Below are 23,005 nucleotides of genomic sequence, written 5' to 3' on the forward strand. Positions count from 1 at the left end.
GGAGTAAACTTGAGAGTCATTTTAAGCTGATGGACTTGCTAAATTTCTTTCTCCTTTTTTCTTTTTCATATTATTTGCTAGCCATAATGGAATCCTCTGGGTTTAAGCCAAAGAAAAATTGGAGAGACAAAATTAGATTTTGTAGCCCTTTTTCCCCCTGGGAATGCCTTTTTTTTCTTTTTAGTTTCTGATGAATGGCTATCATTTATTTCTACCAAATTTAAATAAGGACTGCTGCCTTGTATGTTTAACTAGGCAGGCAGAGGGAACTGGTTTGTTTAGGAAGCAGTGACTGAGATGCCCTGGCCAAGTTAGTGACAGAGGAGGGCAGAAAGAATCCAGACCAATTTGTATGCAGTATATTTTACTCCCATGAAATAAAACACATTTTTTTCATATTTGCTGAAAAGTAAAACAATAATATTGTACGAAATGTTATACACAGGGTAGGTTGTACATAGCAGTTTCAGAAACATCATTGCATCCACCAGAGAAACTATTCTAAAACTGATATTCACACATTTTTATAATAATAATAATATGTTAGAAACATACAGTGTGGCATTTAGTATATACACTCCCTTGCTCGCAAGCGAAAAATCCTAATCGCTTCCGTATAACATGCTTTATTTTAAAGCCTAACCTTTAAAAACACTGTTGTGATATTACTAACAACTGCTTTTATAAAATTAATTTGACATTTCGATATATATACATCCTTTCAGTCATTTAAATGTTAACAATGCTAAACTTAAAAAATAACAAGCTTATAGTAATGTTAAAATGTCATATCCAGTCAAACATTTGTTTGTGTATGTGTCCTTGCAACTGTTGGAAATACTTGTAGTGAAAGATGTCAGACACTGAGGACATCCCTTTGAAATCAAAGGAGCTCTCTCTTTGATTCAGTGGTTTCCTTTTCTCTATATAGCTTCTCTTTCTCTCCCTTTCTTTAGTGCCCACGACCTTCTAGCATAATTCCCAGTCTTTCAAGGGCGGAGTTGCCCCATCCAGCAAGGTCCTAGGATCCCGGCGCTGTGGGTGCGGCTCACACGGGCCGGTCCACTGCATACTGGCAAGCACTCAGGTTGGAGGCCGGGTTCTGCACGCTGGCGTAGCCGAAGCTGGAGTGCTGCTTTGCTTTCAGTCTCAGGCTGGCCAGGCTCGAGTTACACGTGTCCCTATAAACATACGGAGGAGTCGGCGGCGCATAAGGACAGGCAGGCGTCGGCACCGCGGAATTCAGCGACGGGCTGCTCAGGTTGTTCAAGTTATTCAGGCTGTTGAGACTGGAGCCCGGGACGCCCGTCACTGCTGAGGGCACCATGCTGGACGACATGCTCATGGACGAGATAGAGTTGGGTGGGGAGAACATGCTCTGTGATGACAGGGGGTTGACGTTCATAGAGTTGAAGAAGGGGAAGCTCTTGGTGGATAGGGAGGCGGATGTAAGGCCCTTGGCGGCCCAGTTGTTGTAGGAATAGCCTGGGTACATGTCGTCGTAGGGCTGCATGAGCCCATTGAACTGCGGCCCGAAGCCATTCTTGCATAGCTCGGCCTGCTGGTTGCGCTCCCGCTTTCTCCATTTGGCCCGACGATTCTTGAACCAAACCTGGGGGCGGTTGGGGCAAGGGAGCAAACAGATGCCACAGTGCAGATTAATAAAACTTCCATTGGAGGCCAACCCCCGCCTTCCCCCGACACACACGCTAGCGCACTCACACACCCTGGCCTCGCTTCACTGCACCGCCCTGCACACCAAGCTACCAGGGCCAGCTTTCAGTCACTGGCCCGGGTCTCCACCAAGCGCAGGAGACCTGGTCTGCTCTGGCCTGCGAGCTGGGACTCGGAGCTACGCCACAAACCCCAGCCGAATGCATGGAGACCTGTGGACCGTTTGATCACTCAGCCAGGCTTTTCTCCAGGTCCAAAAACACTTAATGTAAAATAAACGCGGGGCAGCAGGCTTTTCCAACCCTTCCCGGGGCACCTTGCAAACTTGCTTCCATTCCAAAGCCACAGACCCACGGATGAGGAGAAAGGGCTGGAAGGGCACTAGAGGACCGCTCTTTCTCCCACGCAACTCCTCCTCCCTTCCCTGACCTCCACTGTCGTCCCCCACACCCTGGTACGTGCTCCCTTAACAGGGACTAGGCCGCCAACACTCTTTCTCGCCTAGCAAAACAACCAAATAAAGAGCAAAAGACCACCTCTTCGTCAGCTTGTTAACTCCAGGAGCTTGGCATGTTAAACTCCGGGAACCCGCAAAGGGTAGTTTTGCAGATTCCCCCTTCTTTCGCTCTGCCACTTCTTTACCCCAAGCCCACCACAGGCCTGTCCCGCGCGCCAGGCCCAGCCAGGTCGTTTGGCTTTGCAGGCGGCCGCCCAGGCCGGCCGGCCCCCACCCGTGTCCGGTGGCCCAGCCGCAACCCCGATCCCAATCCACATCGGGCCTGCCTGTCGCCCCAGACGGCGGCTTTTGTGTATTGGAGAGAGGCCTGGCCTGAGATCTCCGAGCTGACACCGGTGATGTTTCACATTACACATCTCCGCCGGGCCCAGCCGCGTAATCCGCTTTTTCTCTTTTTCCTTTCATTCTTGATTTCCTTTTTATCCCCCTTCCTCTTTGCACCCGACTGCTATAAAAAGCACGCCTCACTCCCACTTGGCTCGACAAGCAGCCGCCCTGGAAGGAGAGGCAGCTGCAAGGAGAGCCCAGCGCCGCGGCTACAAAGCACTAGGGTGGAGCTGCGGAATAGCGGGCGGGGTGGGAGGGCGTTTTCGAAGGATCCCGGAAAACCCATAGACTCTGTCTTTATTTTAATTACTTGCCATTTCTACCCTAGGCCATCTAAACTTTGCCCAGGCGAGAAGAGTACGTGAGAGGCCCGTTCCCCTGATGTGCAAGAGAGCTAATGAAAGACTGACCTTGCTCAAAACCACGCCGCCCAGGACCCAGCTCTGGCTCTGGACAGTTAAACTAAAACCATTTTCAACTTCTTCCTGGCCTTTTATCCACCAGCATAGCCTCATGCCTTGCACAAATGCCACCCAGAGAGTGTCCTCATTCCCTCTGATTTGGGAGAGCATCTTGGTCTTTATTCTTTTTATCGTTGTTTTCTTCTTTTTGCTTTCTCTGCTCTAACCGGGGGCTTTATTTTTTCTACCCAGAGCACTTAACTTTTTTTTTTTTTTTTTTTTTAACAGCAAAGCCTCTGGATGCCGCTTGATTTGCTTGATTCTGTTTTCTGCTTCCAGAATCCTAACAAATTTGGAATCTTCCACCGACCAGCATAAACCAGGACGTTGCTATTGGGTAATTTATTTGAGCTCATTTTTGCCAATCCATAAAGTACAGATTTGCTACAAAGTTAAGGTAAGCCCTTTTTACAAAACTATGATTATAATTTAGAAGAGGGGGTGTGAGTTTCAATTTCCAGAGTTCAACTCCTGAGAGAAGATAAATAAACCAAGCTGAAAAGTCTTTCTTCTTTTTTTCTTTCTCCTTCTAAGAGGACTAGCAGTTGTGTATTAAAACTTTGCTCCCGGAGATCACAAAACTAGGAAATAGGGTGTGTGGGAGAGACCTGAATGGCCGAAACAACCGTAAAGAAGGTGTAAGAAGCGCGAGCCCAGGAGGGAAAAAGCTGGACCAGGGCCGGCACAAAGGTTTCCCAGGGAGGGCCAGCTCTTCCGTGTCTCTGGCGGGTTTTCCTTGTTAAAGGCGCACAGGTTGGAGCCTGTTCGCGGCTCTTGGCCTGGTAGGGATTTTATTAGCTCTGGTCTGGCAACTGCAAGCCAGGAACACAATGTCCTGTGCAAGGGATTGCCCACGCAGCCCAGCTGGTGAGATCGCGGGATGGCGGGGCAGTGAGCCGGTGCCGCTCCGGCAGCCTCAGCCAGGGCGGCAGTCCTGTCGGCCTCGGAGAGGGAACTGTAATCTCGCAACCAGGCCGCCGAGAGGCCTTCTGCCTTTGCAAAGCTGCGCCCCACCGGCGCCCTCCCAGGCGGCGCTGCCTTCCACATTCTCTCCTGGTCTACTTGGCCTGTACCTCCACAACATCCTCCCCCCATCCCTCCCAGGCTCCTTGCTGGCTCCTACCCGGACTCGGGCTTCCGTAAGGTTGGTCCACACAGCGATTTCTTCGCGTGTGGACATGTCTGGGTAGCGGTTCCTCTGGAAAGTGGCCTCCAGCTCCTGGAGCTGCTGGCTGGTAAAGTGAGTCCGCTGCCGCCTTTGCCGCTTCTTCTTGGACGGGTCCTCGGCGCCCACGTCCTCATTCTTCCCCTGCTGGCTTTTATCTTTCTCTGAAAACGAAACACACACACTTTCCCGTCAGCATGCCCACCTGCAACGCGGACGCCAACTGGACCGGCGGCAGAAGCCGTGGAAGAGCTGGGCTGCCTGGCGCCGGAGGAGGGTGCGCGCGGCGGCTCCGGGCCGCGAGGAGCGCTGCGCCTGTGGGGTGTGCAGGCGCGAGTGTGGGTGTCCGCGCCCCATTTCCTCCCCTCCCCCAGCGCCGCACGTTTTATTTACATGTTTATCTCACTGCAGCGGCACATTCACTTTTATAGCCTGTGCTTTCAAGTATATTTATACACCTCTGCGCAGACACACCAAATCTCCTGGGACGCGCACACGCGCGCGGTTTACAGACCCCCTCCCCCCTCGCAGAAAGCTCAGATTTCGATGCGGTTTGGGAAGGCTAGGAAAAGATGTGGGGATTCGGTTGGGTACCGAAGTTCGCCGGCCCTTTGGAAAAAAAAAATAATGCCTCTTCGCGAAGGGCATTTCTGAGTGGTTTCAGGCAATTTCCTAACGAGTGGAGCTCCTCGGGAGCTGAAAGCCGAGAGGAAAACAGGGATAGAGGTCGGCGGCATCTGAAGGTCCTCGAATCAAGATGCTGGGATTTTTGTGACCCAGGAAAGAGAAGGGAGGCCAGGGTACGAATAGAGGGAGGCAGAATTGCTCGCGCGGTTAGCGCCCAAGGAGCCGGGCCGGTCGAGGAAGAACTAAAGGGATGCGGGGTAGTCAAAATTCCGGCTCCCGGAAGTTCTGCGGAGAGCCAGGCGAACGACCACTCCCACCACGCCTCCCCCAGGAGGGGCTGACTTCCTTGGGGCGAGAGGGAGCGGGTGGCGCAGGGCAGCTGAGCGGGAATGTCTGCAGGGCGGCGCGGCGCCTTACCTGCGGCCTCCGGGCTGGAGGTGTCGGAGATGGTGTGCACCTCCAGCCTGTGCTTGGAGGAGTCCAGGGAGCGGGGCTGACCGGGAGCCAGAACCGAAGCCATGGCTAACGGTTGGGGATGGTGACAGGAGGAGGATGAGGAGACCGCCGACAGCTTGATCCCCGCTGCTCGGTGCTCCAAGTGAAGCGGGCCTTTCATGCAGTTCATGGACGAGGGAGCGCGCCGCTCTACCAGCCCTTGGCTACTGCCCCGCCGAGCCCCCGTAGCCGCCGCTGCCCGCTCCGGGTCGCGCTCTAGGCGCGGAGTTTCCCCGCTGCGGGCAGAGCCAGGGGACGCAACCCCCGCCGAGTTCTCAAGCCAAGCTGCCCCCGTCTCCTCCGGAAGGCTCAAGCGAAAAAGTCCGGAGACGGAAAGTCAGCGGACAAACGAAGACATGGGATGTGGGCAGAAGGGCACCACTCGGAGCGTCTTTAAGGAGCAGGCTTCCAAGCTCCAAAGCGAAACAAGAGTGGGCAAAGACCCCCTTCTTTTCTCCCTCCCTCTCCCAAGAACCCCTCCAATAAGGAAAGCTAACGCCGACCGCGCTCTGCCCGCCCCCCCACGCGGCAGCCCTGACAGAGAAGTGTCAAGAGTGACAGGGACAGGTAGCTGATATTAGATCCCCTGCGGCGGCGGCAGCCGCTGCAGCAACGACGCGGCCCTCTGAGCGCACCCTCCGCAACGCGCACACGCACACCCCTCGGGCGGTCGAACAGGAGCCGGGCCTCGCCGCAGCTCAGCTCCAGGCACCCAGGCGAGTGACGGATCAGATCTGCGGCTCCTCGCTTCCCTGTTGGCCTAACATCTTAAAACCAGAGGCGGGCTTCCTGGTGCCGAGACGTCACTCCGCCGCTGCCCTCCCCAGCCCTCTCCGCCTCCGCCTCCTCCCAGACAGTTCTCCGGTGCGAGTGACGTGGCTCCGCACCAATCAGGACGCCCCGAGCCGCGGTGGAGGGACTGTCCTGCCTGCACCTATCAGCAGTGCGGGTCCGGGCTACTGCCTCGCCGTGCCCACTGGGTCTACACAGGCAAGCTCCCGGGAATTCCGCTCCTGCCCAGCCCAAGGCGATCCGGCTTTTAGTACGAACCCAAAGGTGAAGAGATGAGGCTAGGAGTCGAAGGCTTGGGAGAAGAGAGTGGAAAGGTCAAGAAGAGAAAGGTACAAGGATCAACAAGACACCCACTCTTTGTGTCTCACTGCATCCATTTCCAATTCCCCACCCCATATAAAAAGGAGACATGCTACTTAAAACTAGAAAATTTGAAAAACAGCAACAAATCACCTCTCCGATCTTAAATTTTCCAAACAGCCTGTCAAGTGAATGCTGCGCTAATCTGAAGAAGCTTTACTTTAATTGCAAAGAAGACAGAGCCCTGAAAAGGCAGGCTAATAAATTAGAAATCGAGAAGCAAATGGACCCGTCAAAAGAAAATTACCTTGACTTTAAACGAACAACTGTTTGGTGGTTCACTCTGGATTTATACAAGAATAAAAAGTCGCCTCAGATCACGTCCTCTGTGATGCTTATTAGTCCCCAGACAGAAAACACACAATAGAATAGAAACCCTAACCCAGCGTTTTCAAAATGCTGAAAGCTTATCCATTCTACTTAACGTTGATTAAGACACATTTCCTGGATCTTTCAAATTCCTTGTACAGTGTATTAAGCTCGTCCTAACCCGAGAGAGCCACGCTTTAAATTCGACTCTCTTGTTTACTTTATTATCAATCAGATTCAAATCCATAAAGCCTGTAGAATCAACAACCTTGAGCTAATTATATATGAAATATGCCTTAATGAATTTCCATACAATTAAGAATGTTGCCAAATAACCAATTTCAAGGATAATTTTTAACAGTCATTTTATTTTCCCAGTGAGCTCAAGGCTGTCTTGAGCCGTTAAAGTCCAAGCAGGCAGAAGGGATATGTGTGGGCTAAGGGCGAAAAGCCTAGAACTGCGCTCAACTAGGAAAAGCAAAGCCTAATTTATTTATATAAAACAAAAAAAAAATCACCTTTGGAGACATCAACTCTTTACAGCACTGTTTCCAAGTAAATTTAATTTCCAAAGAAATTAAAGAAAGAAATCCAAACATATTCAAAATAATTTTTGAAAGTCCTTTTGTCCCCCAGCATAGGTCAGCTGGAGAGGACAAACTAATCTCCTCTGGGTTTCTGCATGGGCGATTGTTTTACTATGGAGTTAGTGTTATCATCTCTGAATGTGTATTTGTTTGACATTACAGTCAATGATTTGCAATGCCAGTATGAAGTATCTTTAAAACACTCCCTCCTTGTCCTTGTTCACAAGATTGGGAAACTTATTCAGTGTGGAACAAAGTGGATGAAGCAGACTACAAATATATTTGCAACTTATGTGTCTCTCCTTTGCCCTGACCACCCCCAAACCCTATCTGCAACTCCTCCCCATTTTAAACTTGCAGTCCAAAGACCCAAATGAGAATTGTTTTTCCGTCTTTCTTCACCAGTATCGTCCCACTTTAAGAATAATTTAGCTGCAAGGGAGGAATTTCTTCATAGTAAGCTTTAAATCAGCATTTCTGCTTTTAACCTTTTATTCCACTTTACCCCATTCCACACATACAGACACCTGCTCAGAGTAGAACACATCCGCATGTGACAGGTCTGCATTAGCTGAGGCTCATACATCCAGCTATATTAGGTCCTGCAATCTTATCACTAAATTATACACATTACACCAGCAGCCTGTTGGTAAAGAAGGTTAAATTAATTTACATTCTGCTCATTATCTGGTGCTTAAATGACGCATTTTATCCCTGAGATTTGGCGGAGAATCTCCTTCTCAGACGCCACAGCGTTTCACTGAAGACAATGCTCTTACATTTGTAGTGGTTTTTAATCTGATAAGACTCTAATTTGCTTAAGTCTTTTAAATAAGGGTTTTAAATGTTTCTAGCCATTTTCTTATTGAATTTCCTCTAATTCCCCCAAGATCATAAAGTATATGTGTAAAGTAAATATTTCCTCCCATTGCACTGCCAGCCAATGACCTATAACTAAGTCAATAAGAATCCAGCTCTTTTCTGCCGAAAGTGTTTACTAATCATATTCCAGTTTCTTCTTTTAAACCTCAGAATAGCTGTGGTCCCCACAATACCATGCCCCTTAAAGCTTCATTTCATGAACGGACTCCATCACATTAAAGAATGAAAAAATCTCCACTGTAGTTAGTATACACAGCCCCTCACTCCTTGTTTTTCAAGATTCAAACCCCAAAGCTGCAAATATTTTTGGAAGCTTGGGTGTTAATGCCTTATTTTAGAAAGCCGAGAAGCCCCACAGAGCCATATAGATTTCTAAACCTATCTCTCATAAACCCACAGAATTTTGATTTAAGCTCTGGTGGCTCCACTCTACTGATGGAACTTTCATCACGACAAATATACATGTATGAAGGACCTCAATCAGCCTCCAAAGTGGTTGAAAAACCCAAGGGCACGTGACTGCTCCTCATAGTGCCAACGTGTGCGAGATGTTGGAAGCACTGGGGATCAGCAGCAGCCTAGATGCCTAAAAAGATAAGGAGTCCTAACTTGTGTGGACCCATTGAAGTCAAGTGGTGAATAAAGACAATTATCTAGAGAATTCAGATTAAAGTAAAAGCAAAACCATATCTATTTGTGTGTATATATATATTCACATCCATTTTATATTACAGACATACACACATGCACACACACAATGGCTCTGTAAACAACTGACTCAAAGTGAGGATTTTCTTTGCATTTTTCCAGCAGGAGTTTCAACATTCTCCTAATCTCCTAATCACTTTACACACTCACAGCAGCGGCGATTGGGTGACATTCTTCTCAGGCCCCCTGTGTGGCAGGACACCAACATGGTAAGTCTGCATGGGGAAAAGGAGGTATGTGGTGGGAACTAAGAAACACTGTTCAGTGAAAACTCTGTGGCATGGTGGTGGTTGATTTTGGAGATTTAATGTACATAAGACTTGTGGGTGCACAGGCATAGGCAGCATAGATGAGAAAGGGGCCAGAAGAAAATAAATCTTATGCATTTTGTGATTCCAGCATTACTGTGACCTCTGGCTAAGTTCTTCTTAATTGGTTTTAGAAATTACTATGAGTTCAGCCTCTAACACAGAAGTTTCCAATACGGAGAACATCAGTGGGATCCTTGTAGGGAAACTGGAGGTGCTGCATGGCTTACGTGGGGCAAAGAAGGAAAGCCCAGTGCTGGCGTGAGGTTTTGAGTCTGGGAGACATCAGGGGTTGTCTCGATTGGGGTTTCTTGCTTATTCTTTCAAAGAAAGACCCTAGAGGAGGGAAACGTGTGACATGGGGTCAGCCGTGTTTTGTGCTGGTATTTGCCACCGATTACCAGTCTTAAAGTCTTATTTAATTTCACACTCTTCAGTGTTAGTTGCGCAAAGCCCCTCTGGCCATGGCAGTGAGCAGTTGGGCTGTGCCGCCAAACTCTCCGTATCAATCTGGCCTGGGACTCAACCAAGTGATCTCTGACTTTTGGAAAGAGTCAGTCTTCAGAGTTCACCCGGAGGATGGCTTAATTAGACATCTCCCTGAGCTGTCAGGCCTTAGACGGGTGGGAGTCCTGCCCTGCCCAAGCTAGCTCAAGGACGAGGCCCGCCTGGACTCAGCTTGGAGCCACGTGATGGGCGTGAGTGTGTGAGCTCCTGGTAAGGCGCAGAGGTCAGATGGAGACCTTGCACCCTGCCCGAGAAGTGCCCCACCCCCTCCACTATCTGGCTTTTCTCTGCATACAAACCAAGCTGAAAACAGTCCACTACCCGCCACCCCTCATAGCTATGGAACCAAATAACCCAGAAATTAAAAGCTTCACTGTAGCTGTCCTTTTCCCCATTTCCTAAATGGAATTTAAAAAGCTCTGGCTTGTCAAAAGGGGAAGATTATTTTCTGAATTGGAAGTCTGTAGATATATTGAGCAACAGCCACCCTCTCTGGGTCCCTGCAAATGGTATCCATTTTTCCATCCCACAGCTCTAGCTGCTCAACCATTTGAGATTTGGGGTAACTAGCTGGGGGAACAGTGTTCAGATGGCAGTGGAAGTTACCACCTCACAGTGGCCTTGGGAAGAGAAAAGAAAGAGATTAGAGGAGGGGGTATTTGCTAAAATCACTCAACGAACATGCCGTTAATGCTTCCTCACATTTGCATGTTACCGCCACAGTTTTCCTAGGTGTCACCGAGTCTCCAGAAAGCAACTACTTGCCGAACTAAGTAAAATAAGGAGAATGGTATAGCACATGTGTTTGGAGAAGGGGAAGGAAGGGTGGAATATGAAATCGAGCATAGATATCCAGGTCAGGAAAGAAGGAAGTGGCAAGGAGCTAAATGAAGTCCCCCCCCCCGCCACTTTTTTAAACAACAGTTGGATTAAACACTCATCTGTCTTCCTCTTTTTCTCTTTTCTTCCCTCTCCAACTCATGTCCATCTCCCTTTTCTATTTCTTTTGCTCTCCCTTCTTTCTGTTTTCTCTCTCCCAGACATGCTGGTAGCTAACATTCCGCATTAGTTGTCATGGTGACCATAAATCACATAAATCCAAAAATACCCACCTATAATCTGAGATGAAGCTTTTATTTCCCTAGCGAAATAATATTTTAAAAGCTGTCAGCTGACAAAAAAAGGGAACCCACCTCATTGTAGTAACCCAAGTAATATATTACTTCTAAAGGTTTAAATTAAAATGTCAGCCTGTTAAAAACATGCTGGTAGAGTCTTCGACACTCTTCCCGTCAGATCCTCACAAAGAAGTTGACTCTGTCATTCCTGGTCGCTCTTTAACATACACACGCAATTCTGTATGCTCTCTCCCTTTCTATTAATTTCTTCCTCCCCTACCAACTACTTTAGTTCTCAAAGACTACGTATTGGGTTCTAAAAGAGAGGAATCTCCTCCTGGATCAGAAAAGAGCCTCATTGGTTGCTGAAGTGAAAGATGTGGGGTTTAGGGGGAAAGGTTATTAGGACCACAATGGCTGTGGTGGTAGGAGGTCATCCTAGAGGAGTTAAGAAGAAAAAAAATGCAGGGAGAAGGACTGGAGGTGGAAAAACAGAGTAACAGAAAACTGAGCTGGGTGGTCAGGTGCTGTGGTGAAGTCTAGCCCCGAAATGATAGGTATATATTCTCCCACTCCTGCCTTTTTCTCCTCTGAGAGAAAACTTTCCTAGTCAGAGACCCTGGGGGGTAGGAGGCGGGCAAACGCCGCTGCAGTTGGGCCTTTTGTCTTCTACCTTGGGCTTGTTGGTCTTTTGCCTATCTTGGATTACAGGGTATTCGCCTAGATGAAGAGCCATTAATTACTCATTCAGTCAATATTAGGAAGACGACAAAGCTTTTTACATAGGATTAAGAAGACATCAGATTGTTCCATTAGTATATTCCTGCTCACGAATAAGCTTTCGTTATACATTTCCTTTTCCCCCGAGCCGCTCTAACAACTGCTGCATATATTAGCAGCCGGCGGTGCGGAATAACAGCCGAACCAGCCTTAAGAAACTTTGTGTACAGAGTCAGCAGCGAGGAACGCGACCTGTAAAGACCACTTTTGCGGGTAGGGATCCGCAGGGACTGACTACTTTCGGACAACTGGTACAATTTCCCCTGGTGGTGAAAAACCACAAAGCGGTGGGGCACCTTTCAAGTGAGCTGCAGATTTGACTGGGGTAGGGGGTGGGGGAGGGGAGGGGAGAATGGGATGGCGGAGGTCGGGCGGAGGAAAGAAAATGGAAAACTCTCCTTACCCCTATTTCATTGCTTTTTCCTCAAGCCTCATGCCCCCTTAGGCAAGCATCTGTCCCTTCCTCGCTAGCCACAGCTAGAGTTCTCCACCTTTCTCTACACATCTCCTTCTTTCTGACAAGGCTCAGGACCTTGGTCACCACCCCACGCACCACCATTTTGCGTTTTGCTAGGGACGGTCTGGGCTGATCTCGTTGGTGTCCATGTTAGGATTAAAATCGCTTCATAACGGCGAGGAAAACTGTATTATTTGCTTTCAGGGGGCACATTAGGAGTCCACGTAGTATATGCTCCGCAAACATTCGCTGATTGAATGAGAGGCGCGGGGGCGGGGCGGCGGAGAGGGGTCTGCAGCCGCCAAGGCGGCCAGGGTTAACCCAGGTCCTTCGAAGAAGGTTGGGACCGAGCTGCTGCCGCGTGTGAAGGTGTGTGTCGCGGCTGGGGCTGCCACAACGGGCCATGGAGCCCACTCCCAGAGGGAGGAAGTCTGTGCATACCAGAGACTTGGGTCGAACACTTTCAGCCCATCCACTGGGCCAAAGCTATTTAACAACTAATGCGTTCCTGGGGGAGACCGGGGGAAGTACCCGCCCCGTGTCCGGACGCAAAGCCAGGCATCAGATCCAAAGGGGCTGCAGTGCAGTCCGATTTCAGCACGGAACCCAGAGCCGCCGCCCTGACACTTTCTGAGCCAGTGACAGGGGAGGGTCAGTCCGTCCTCCTCCTGAAGGTGAAGACCATTTTATGAGTTCCACAAGATGAAAGCACCTTTCAGGACCCCCAAAGGAAGAAAAGCCAAAGAAAGGTCTCTTTGCTCTAGGGGGTCGTTCTCAGCTGGCTTCTACACCATCTTCTGCTAGCTGCGTGCACCCTCTCTCAAACCTCTGGCTTTTAGGGGTCTCCAGTCGCTCTCGTGCTACCCCCGTTTCAGAGTTCTGTCCAGGCTGGGCATCCGCCCAATGGATACCAAGGGGAATGGGACTCACTAGGGAAGGAAGGCAGAGCCTGGACTGCTTAGAGGTGGACTCTGCCTATACAGAACGTTTAGTCTTTAACGAGGACATGATATTTTTGGGGGGCGTGGGGGGCAGAGACGGAGAGGGTAGCGTAATAGACTATCACGGCCTTTTGAAGAAGTCATATGTCATTGTGAACTTTTTTTCTCTTTAAAAGCAAAGAAAAACTTTAAAAAAATACAAGAAATAAATCCTTTTGTTTTACAAGCAGGCTGTGGCCAGGACTTTGGATATTCCATAAGTTAACTTAAAATCAGGGAAGGATAGGTGCTCTATCCTTCAGCAGTGCTATAGCTTCAGCAGTGCTATAGCTTTGCCCACTCATGTGTGATTTTTTTTTGTCTTGTCTACTAGTTCCTTAAAAGCCAATTAAATCAAGATTTTCAGCATTTCTTCCCATTACATGCCTTTTCTTAATTAATGGCATTAAACGTGTTTAGGCAGCAATTTTTCTTTTCGGTCAAAAAGTAGAAAAAGACATATTGAGTGTAGGGGAAGAGCCTTTCACGTGCGCTAAAACAATGCGGGCCTGAAAGTAGTAGTTAAGAAAGCAATCATTCATTATTTCTAGTTCTTTATTTGCTAGTTATCAGAAGCGAACTACCAGGGGCGCCTGCCCGGCTTGTGACTGGCGCAAGCAGAACTCCTCCGCTCTTAGCCGTTTCCTGCTCACCTACGAGGACCCCATCCCACCGTAGGCTTCTCCACCTGTCCTCAGAATGCATTCCCCATGTCTAGGAAACCCGGGGTGGGGACTGGGGGAAGGAGACATTTTGCGTCTCTCTGGCTCCCAGCACAATAAGAAATGTCAGCCTCGGCTGGGCTACTGCGAGCCCGCCCCGCGCGAAGCGAGACTGGGGAGCTCCTCTAGTCTGGCCGGAGCCAGGGCTGAGCCCGCACAAAGCATTCTCCCCAGAAGTCATCGCTGCTCTTGATTTTTAACCATATCCCAAACATACTACGGTCTAATAATTCATTTTTACTACCGATTATCAAACAGAAGAAGAATTTAACACAATCTAAATGACAGAAATCACGCGACGTTATCTCTGCATTGCCCCCATTTAACCCCATGGGGTTAATCCCGGACAAGTGAGCGTTTAACTGGCCCAGCAGGGCGACTGGCGGTGTAGTGCAGTGTCCGGGCGTGAAGCACCGGATCGCTTTAGACGCTTCATTTCAACAAATGATCATTTTCTCTCAGATTCACGGGGAAACTCCAATGCAAGACCTTTGTTTTCTTCTTAGTAATACGGTTTGTTTTTTTGACCGGGGTCCCAAATCGCCCCCCTCCATCCCATATTACATTTGTATTCTTACACTTTAATCCGGAAAGAGGGGGTTGGGGCCGAGGGCTGTGGGGGTCTTTATCTGCTCACATTATCAAAGGTCAACAGCCTCCTAAGGCTAGGCACTTATTTACTACGGAGCCAGGAAAATAGAGGAACAGTAAATTTGAGGGTGTTTTTTTTTTTTCATGTATTTGAAAAGAAAGGCATCTTCCCCCCTCCATCCCTTACACACACACACACTCCCCTACAAAACAAGTTTCGATTCAGGAAAGGCCTGTGGCGTAGGTTGGAGACTTTTAAACTTTTTACGTAAGCCTGTAGACCTCCTCTGGCAATGTCCCTCGACTCCTCCAGAGTGAAACCAGCCAATCAAGCAACGACATCGCCAAAACCCAAGGCCTGGCAACCAGTACTTCAGGCAGGTTCGCGTCGATAGGGGCAAACCTCCATTCTACCCTGGGCTGCTAAGCACAGTGGCTGCCCTCCAGCTCTTCAGGGATGTTGTCGGCCCCCCGCCCCTCCCCCAACCAGCCAAAGCAAACCTTCGCCAACTCAAGTTTCCCTTGCTTGCCTCCCGCGATGAACCGCGCACCCACAAGTCTGGGTGGGGCGTGGCTGAGAGCCTGAGGGACTGAGTGGGCCCTGGTGGTGCTGCGCGCAGTGGGATATGACCAGCGACAGAGGTCGCTGTTGGACCACTTTTCCACGCCAGCCTAGACGCCGAGGTTTGCTGGAGCGTGCGCAGGGGATCAGACCACAGGGAGCTAGCGAGAGGGAGAGGTGTTGGGTCTCAGGAGTGCAGTATAATTTGGGGAAAGGAATTAACGTCCCTGGGACGGCTGCTTCCAGTCCCACCCAGAGGTGGAGTGTCTAAGCAGCAGGCGCGCCAGGTCTGGCGGCCTCGCCTTCTTGCGCTTCGCCCGAGGCCCAGAATCCCGGAGGCGGGTGCCCAGCGCGCGGCCTGTGCTTCCCTCCCGGCCTTACCATTGGCGCCAGGATGCTGCCGCGGGAAGAACTTGCTGCTGGCTGCCTCTTTTCGGCTCTCAGGAGAGTCCGTGAACTCGACCTTTTTGATTTCGGAGTCTTTGGAGAAGAGACATTCAACGGCCGCCGGCTGCACGCCTGGGCCACGCGCGCGCCCGCCCCACGTGCGGAGAGAGGCGCCCCGGACCGCGGCCGAAAGGAGCCGGGGACGGGAGGAGGGGGAGGCGCGAGGCAGGCCGGAGGAGAAAGAGGGACAAAGAGCAAAGACCCAGTTAGAGGAAAGAGCGGACGGCATCCCCGTCCCCCGGACCCTCTGGCAACCCGGGGCAGGATGGCGTACTCTTTCTGCGCCTCCCCGGTTGCCCGCGGTTCCAGCCGGGAGGGGTAGGCTGGGGGGCTTCTGTACACAGCACGCCGCTGCTTCCTAGTCCACCGCCCCGACACAGGGAGAGGCCACTGGCGATTTGGTTCTGATTTCCTTCCTGCCCAGGCTGGCCCCTCGGGGAAGCGCCCCTCGCTGGGGCCTCGCCGCAGGGCCAGTGCCCTCTTGCCGCCCTCACGTGGCGCGGCCTCCCGTCCGATGACCCGGGCAGGAGAAGGGGGCTCTTACCTAATTGCACACACGCGGACACCAGTTTGCGGCAGTTGGTCTCCATTCCCCGTTATCTGCAAAACAGAAAAGAAGGAAGGCTGTAAGAAGCGGCGGCCGTCGAGTGCGCAGGGCTCAGATGAGACTACGTTACACTAGCTGTTAGGCGCCTACTGTGTGCTAGGCTTCAGGAATGTTTTTCCGACCTGACAACCTCTGGCTGTGCAGCAGCATCTCCAGCCTAGCTCCGGGCCCAGGACATCTAGATATTTATCAAGAGGGGATCTCCCTCCAGAGGTGCCGCAAAAGGGCCCAGAGGTTAGAGGACTGTAAAACCACAGTGTGCTGGGGAGGCTGTGGACCTACTTTCAAGAATCTCGGTGCCGAGGTTAAGAACTCATCTGAACGCAATGGCAGGGGGAGTGGGTGGGTGGAGAGGACTTTTCTCTTTGGGAAGCTGTATGCAAAGACCACCCTTCAGTGCTTGTCCATTAGTTGGAGCTCGCTAAACATTTGTAGAACATCAGAGCCAACGTGCCCCTGTCCTAGACAGCAGTTTCCCTCGGTTTTCTGTAATTCTGAAACGAACGGGCTCTTGGCCTAGGGTGTTCCAGGAGCGAGCTGACTTCGGGCCTCTCATCCATCAGGAGCCACTTTTCCATATTTAGCCACACTTTCTCCTAGAGATACTAACCCGGCCATTTATTTACCCTAAAGTATGATTTAAGATCGCAGAGGAGAGATACCGGGTGGACTGAGCGAGACTGAGGAGAGCAGGGCAAACGTTCTTGGAGGGTTTACTGCCCGCCAAGGACGGAGAAATAGCTCTGGTATAACTGCTACCCAGTTCTTTCCCTTTCTCTCCCGGGCAGGACAAATCTTTTTCACGTTTTCAACCACAACGCAGCGAGCCAAGCATTTAACGCGCTCCCCCTTCTCTGCCACAGGCAAGCCGGGAGAGGTGGGTCTCGAGGGGCTCCACCGGGTGGGTAGAAGAGCCGCGGTTGCTTTAAAGACGGAAGAAAAGAAGGTCCAGGGCTCCCTAGGACCCTTCGATCTCAGCGCCTGCCTCTCTCCACGCTAACCAGGGTACGCCGGCGACCGAGGGCCCACTTCGCGCGGGTGCGGGGATCGGGGTGGAAGCAAGCGTTGTCGGGTTGGCGGAGGCACAGAGGCGGGGCAGGGAGCTGCGGGCCTGCCTCTGGCCTGAGTAGCGTTTCCCTGAGTCTCGGCCTCTCCTGAAGGGAGCTGGGCCCTGGGGACCCTCTGGCCAAGGTCGCTGCCTACAGGAGGGGCTGCCCGGCGCTGTGGCGTGGGGATCCAGGGTGGGGACCGCCAGGCGGTTCCCCCACCCGCTAGCGAGAACGCGGGCGGGGACTTTGCCGATTCGATCCTTGTGGGCCCGTGGGCCCAGAAGTAGCAGTTTGGCGGCTCCAGATTTAGTGATTCTGCAGTAAAATCACAGGATTAGTCCCTGATTGAGATGTCTGTTCGTGAGATATTACAAAATTCATTATCACAGCTTTCTACTAACTCGATATGAAGTAACACAGATGGGATTTTATTAGTCCAGACTTCAAATGTTTACTTATGATAATTTCGGAGGAAATTTGCATGTCATCATCATTTCGATAATCTTTTTTTTTATATGTCTGAACTGGCTGCATTATTAGCTGGTAGCCGGAGCACTGCAGATGGTAACTGCAAATAGTTTTTATTTATTTATTTTTTAAAGAATGAAATATACAAAAGAAAAAGATTGCGTTGCTCGGTGTAAAGTCAGTCAATTATTACACATTCTTCCCCCCACTCCCTGTGCTTCAGTGCCGAAGACCAAACAAAGCAATACAAAACAAATCTTCAAGAACTCATAGAGCTCCACTCTAAGGACTGAAAAGAAGGTCAAGGCGTGTTCCTTAGCTCACTCCTACATGTGCTTGTGACTTGGAGATTTATTTTGCCGTCAAAATGAGCCTTGAGACCTGCATTTTTATGCTTCATTTAATGACCAGGCCTACTAGAAGAACTGAGTCTAAATAACTGGGGAAGATAATTTTTTAAAAAGAGACCTCCAATTCCCGCCTACTGATCCTTAAACTTGCCCTATCAAGACAAGTCTTCTGTGAGAAATTTGGCTGCCAGACTTCAGGACTGGCTTCAATGGCTAATCTTACAAATTGAGATGGGAGACTTTTCCTGATGGGAGGTATTTCTCACCCCCAAAGTTCATGTTCTAGTTGGAATGTATATGCCAAGGACTCTTGTTTTTGCCAACTTGGGTTTTATATTGTGAGCACGCAAAAAGCACTACACGGCTAATGGAGGACGCGGAACCATGGCAAAGCAGGCAGGCAAGCCCTAAGAAATAAAACAATTTGCTTAAAAATAATTTCTGATGACTACCGCAAGAATGAAAGTGCAGGAAAAATACAGTTCGAATAATCCCAAATCCTTTCACATTTCCCCCCTTTTCATACACTTTGTTACCCCATAACAAAATCTTTAATGGAAAGTTTAAAAATAAACAGCACAGGAACATGTGTTTTAAATGAACTAAATTGTGAAATTAGCCAGTAAATTAATTTGTAGTAAGTAATTATTTAAGGAAATTAAAATACTGCTCAGTTCAGTTCTGTATTTTACCATGTGTATGCGTTCTTTATAACCAATTAATATAAGTGCTTTAGGAACATTTGAAGACAAACACGCTTAACTTAAGGAACAAAGCACCTAAATAATTTAAGTGTAATTTTGCTGAGTTAAAGTAAAACATTCCACAAATGAAGTGGCTATTTAATTTTTTAGGGAAAGTTTGATTATTGAAATATTGTATGCTCATGTTACATCAACAAAAATCTTCAATTTATTTTGCTTATGTGCTTTGTTTTCTTGATATTATTGGTATTTGAATTTTAGATGGATTTCTGCCAAAATGATATTTTGTGTGATAAAAACATCTTTAGTTTTGATTGATGGACTAAAAGAAATGCAAGGAAATTTCTTTAAATCAGATTAATTTTTCATAAAAATATTTTAGAATGTATGAATTCTGATATTTAAATTTATAATGGTAAATGTTTTTTCCGTTTAGTAAGACAATACTCACACAAAAGAGTAAAAAAAATCACACCACCTTATGATAGTTTGATTTCTAAATTGCTTAAGAAAGTAAAGTAGTTAAGGTGGAAAAGAGGAACATATTTCTGAGGTTTAGAATCGAAATTTTTTTTCTTAATCTCCAGTTGGAAAATAGTTCTTTGCATCCATTTAAAATGTATCTCCTGAAGTGCCAGATTGGAGTTGACTGGTGATCAATTTAAAGGAGTTACAATCCAAAGAAACGGTGAGAGCTTGGCATCCAGGCCTGGCTCCCAGGTAATTCGCTTGGGCCTGCTTGAGAGGTCACTAACTGCCAGTTAAGATGGAATCTTTTTCTTTTTTTCTTTCCAATGGATAACAATGGGAAGGGGGCTAATCTTCCAGTAGCTGAAACTTTGTACCCAGCCCTTTATCTTGAGAATGCTAATCCTTGGCCCGAGGATTTGTTCCTGCAGTGTTGGCACCGAGATTTAAGGGAAGATAACTCGTTTAAAATGCCAGCCATGGTCTGGCTTCCCACTCGACTTCAGCACCCTGTAGATTGTTAGTGTCTGTGGCGGGGGACGAAAGGAACAGGGCTTTGCAAGGTCTGTTTGCCAACTGCGTTACCTTGGGCGAAACGCAGCCCCAAAAGCCACAAATCACCTACGGTGAAGATTCTCCGAAGTGGAACAAATTTCCAGACTCGCATTATCTCACATCCCTGCGGGATAGATGGCCTCCACTTACCGGCTACCGGGAGAGAGCTGCTGTCTCCGCGTCCCACTGCTTCCCGGGGCGATTTCCAGCGAGCCGAGGCTCCGGCGGCACGGCAAGCGCCCGAAAGCCAGGCCTGAGAGGACTGCAGGGCTCCTGAGGGTGCCAAGTTCCGAAGGAGTCCACGGGTGCACTGGGGCCTCCGAAATCTAGCCGCCACTGGCAGTTTCTTTCTGCTCCTCTCCAGCTTTCTCGCTCGGTCTCGCACTCTCTCTCCCCTCCCTCCCTCTCATCCCTCTCTCTTCCCTCTGCTCCTACTCCGTGTGGGGAGTGACGTGACGTCAGCAGAGATTCCACCAAACTCCACTGCACAGTGGCGCGCGGGCGGCCGGCCGAGCCCGGCTGCGCGGCTGGAGATCCAGGAGCGAGCACAGCGCCCGGGGGAGCGCCGGGGGGAGCGAGCAGGGGCGACGAGAAACGAGGCAGGGGAGGGAAGCAGAGGCCAGCGGGCCGAAGAGTCGGGAGCCGGAGCCGGGAGAGCGAAAGGAGAGGGGACCGGGCGGGGCACTTAGGAGCCAACCGAGGAGCAGGAGCACGGACTCCCACTGTGGAAAGGAGGACCAGAAGGGAGGATGGGATGGAAGAGAAGAAAAAGCAATCTGCGCCAACCCGGCAGCCCTAATAAATCAAAGGGGGAGCGCCAGGGCAGCGGGGAGACAGAAACGTACTTTTGGGGAGCAAATCAGGACGGGCTGGGAGGAAGCGACAGGGAAAGTGGCCCAAGAGACGGAACAAAGGACAATGTGCATGGGGTTGTTTGGGACGAGGCGTGTGGAGTGTGGGTGTGAGCGTGCGTGCATGACCTTCTTTCAGGCCTGCAGGGTTGAGGAAAGAGGTCACAGCAAAGAGGGACTGCGGAGGGAGGAAAGTGAGAGACCGATAGAGGGCGGGAGTGGAGGTGGGCGCGGTGGGGATGGGAGAGGATGAGTGAGGAGAAATCTGGAAGAATGGAGTGAGCAGTGGGAGAGGGTGGGAGGGCCACAGCCAGGAGCGAACGAGCTAGGCTTGTCAGCTGGGGAAGGCCGGGACGCTGGGCCCAGCTTAGCTGGGACGCCGCGCCCGAGGTCAAGGCGGGTGGACCAGGCACGCTGAGAGTATCGGCGCACAGGTGGGCACGGCCACGCACTGACCAGTGTTCACGAAGGGTTTGCGCTGGACAAGGCTCAGACTCTCATAGAGTCTAGAATTTCCTCTGCTGTACCTACATTCAACAAGTTCACCCTGGGTCACAGATATCTCATTTTTTAAAATGACGAGGTTAAGGTTCCTGGCGAGGATGGTATTAAATTGCACGGGATGGAAGTGGGGGTGGGGGAGAGAGTTTCCCTCAAGTCCACATTTGCTCCTGTAAAGCAAAGACTGTGTGAAATTACAGGGCATATTCTCACTCGAAAAGTGTGCCTTACTTCTGAACCCTGATTTTCTGATTTCTTGACTTGAGCAAAGATGTGTATTTTGGTAGTGAGCAGGATATTTTAGCTCTGTCCTGCCTCTGAGTGGAAGGACTATAAATATAACTCGCCTGGAGGACCAGGTGTGAAGGCTTCTGCCAGGCATATGGGACGATGTTTTTTCAATCTCAAGGGCATCCTGTTAATGTATGTTTTTGGAAAGTGTCGGAACACAGCCATTGCTCCTGGATTCGGATTTTCCCACCAATATTAATTCCTGCTTGAGAGCAAAACTCAGGCCCGCTATTAAAAAGACATCTCTTTGGTCCCTAATTGAGAATAAAGTTCCCTCTAAAAGTTGTATTGCTCTTCCTAAATCAATATACCAATACCCGCAATTTTAGAAATATATAATGACTCGGGAGAATGTGCATAAAATAGATACATTTTAAAAAGCCTGGTGCTTAAAACTAACCCTAGTCACTATATAGGTGCTGGGCTTTCCCTACTTTTGGGGGCTGTCTGGAACATGTTATGTGTTTTCTTGAATTACTCCGTGTTTTGAATTCATTTGAGTTAGCAGTAAAAACAGGCAAACAAACTTGCTCAATTTGTTTTGAGTGCTAAATCCCTTCACTTTGAAATAGCTAACAGTCGACAGATGGACTCATTTTATGGAAAGGGTTAGCCTCTTCAGCCACGAAGAAAACTGATTAGAGATCTACATTTTAAGCCATTTCTAACCTCCACGTAACATCCGTGAAAACTCAAACTTTCTCTCTTTACCCAGTGGAAACTCAAAGCAGTGTTATTTAAGGGGAGAGAAATGAGGGGGAAAATGCCCACGTGCTGTTTAATTGTATTTCCTCTCTGACTCTGAGAATTTCTATTTTTGGTTTTTGAAATCTCGCCGAGTCAAGAAAATCAAATTTCTTCAACAAGTCCCACAACTGAACGCTAGTTACAGGACACCGGAAAATGCAGTCCGAGAAAGACATTTTCACCTCTGCCCATCGACGATTTTTGCAGCCTCCCCATTCCTCTGAGTAATGGGCTAATAATCCTCTCTTTTTTTCTTTTCATTTTGTAGAGATTAAGAGGCGCTCGTAGCAGAACGGCCTCGCCTTCAGCTGGTGGCGAGGATAGGCAATCTCATGGAAAAGTTGGAAGAGAATGTGAAAACCAAAGACAGATTCAGAGATCCGCGGAGAGACACAGGGAGAGGGAAGGGAGTTGCGCTGAAAGACGCACAGATACGCGCGTGCAACTCCCTCCCCTTTCAGGTTTCAGAGGTTTGCAAACCAGGGCTGAGAGGAAGGGGCTCGGGAAGCTCACGTTCCTCTCGCCCCCCTTCTGTCTGGAGTCTCGCCCGCCAGGGGCTGGTTAACCCCAGTCCCGGCCGCCGCAGACACTGCGCTGAGCTTTTGGGTCCTCGCCTCGCCCAGCGCCAGTGCAGCTGAAGTGAGCAGCTGGTGGGAAATGCAAATGGCTCCTGGAGAAATAGAAGATACAGAATGATTCTCATTCCCTCCTCGAGTGTGTGGAAGGAGCTGGACATACGTTTCACGCTCCTAATCCTTCTTTTACATTTTTAGTCATACTCCTATTAAACAACTAATTAATGCCCAGAATCACCAGGGAATACATTAGGCATGCAATCGTAGAAGCAGGGTGCTGGGGGGCTACAAACCACTGAGCTGACTTAAGACGTGGATTTCAGGTTTTTCCCTTGTCAAAGCAGTAAAGGAAGAGCGGGCCTTGGCGACTGTATTTAGATTCCGATTACTTCAAATTAGAAGTGGGTAGAGGGAGCGTCCAAGCAAAGCAAGCAATTCTCTGCCCTGCAGATGTAAACAAGAT

The 23,005-nt window shown here is 49.5% G+C and overlaps 1 protein-coding gene across 3 annotated transcripts; it reads right to left on the reverse strand.

Moving 5' to 3' along the window:
- Positions 1–347: 347 nt before the first annotated feature.
- On the reverse strand, positions 348–20,578 carry PITX2 (paired like homeodomain 2). 3 transcript variants are annotated; one of them, XM_009240263.3, is made up of 5 exons: positions 19,728–20,578; positions 15,921–15,976; positions 15,311–15,448; positions 4,103–4,308; positions 348–1,612 (listed from the first exon to the last, which is right to left on the reverse strand). In XM_009240263.3, exons 2-5 carry the CDS (start codon positions 15,964–15,966, stop codon positions 1,049–1,051), a joined length of 954 nt encoding a protein of 317 aa, XP_009238538.1. In that variant the 5' UTR covers positions 15,967–15,976; positions 19,728–20,578; the 3' UTR covers positions 348–1,048. The 3 variants fall into 3 exon arrangements, with proteins under 3 accessions (XP_009238538.1, XP_009238539.1, XP_002815113.1); XM_009240264.3 differs by lacking the exon at positions 15,311–15,448 and having other exon boundaries at positions 19,728–20,575; XM_002815067.4 differs by lacking the exons at positions 15,311–15,448; positions 15,921–15,976; positions 19,728–20,578 and adding an exon at positions 5,189–6,113.
- Between the last annotated feature and the right edge of the window lie 2,427 nt (positions 20,579–23,005).

This window comes from Pongo abelii, chromosome 3, assembly GCF_028885655.2.
Source record: "Pongo abelii isolate AG06213 chromosome 3, NHGRI_mPonAbe1-v2.0_pri, whole genome shotgun sequence".
Classification (NCBI taxonomy): domain Eukaryota; kingdom Metazoa; phylum Chordata; class Mammalia; order Primates; family Hominidae; genus Pongo; species Pongo abelii.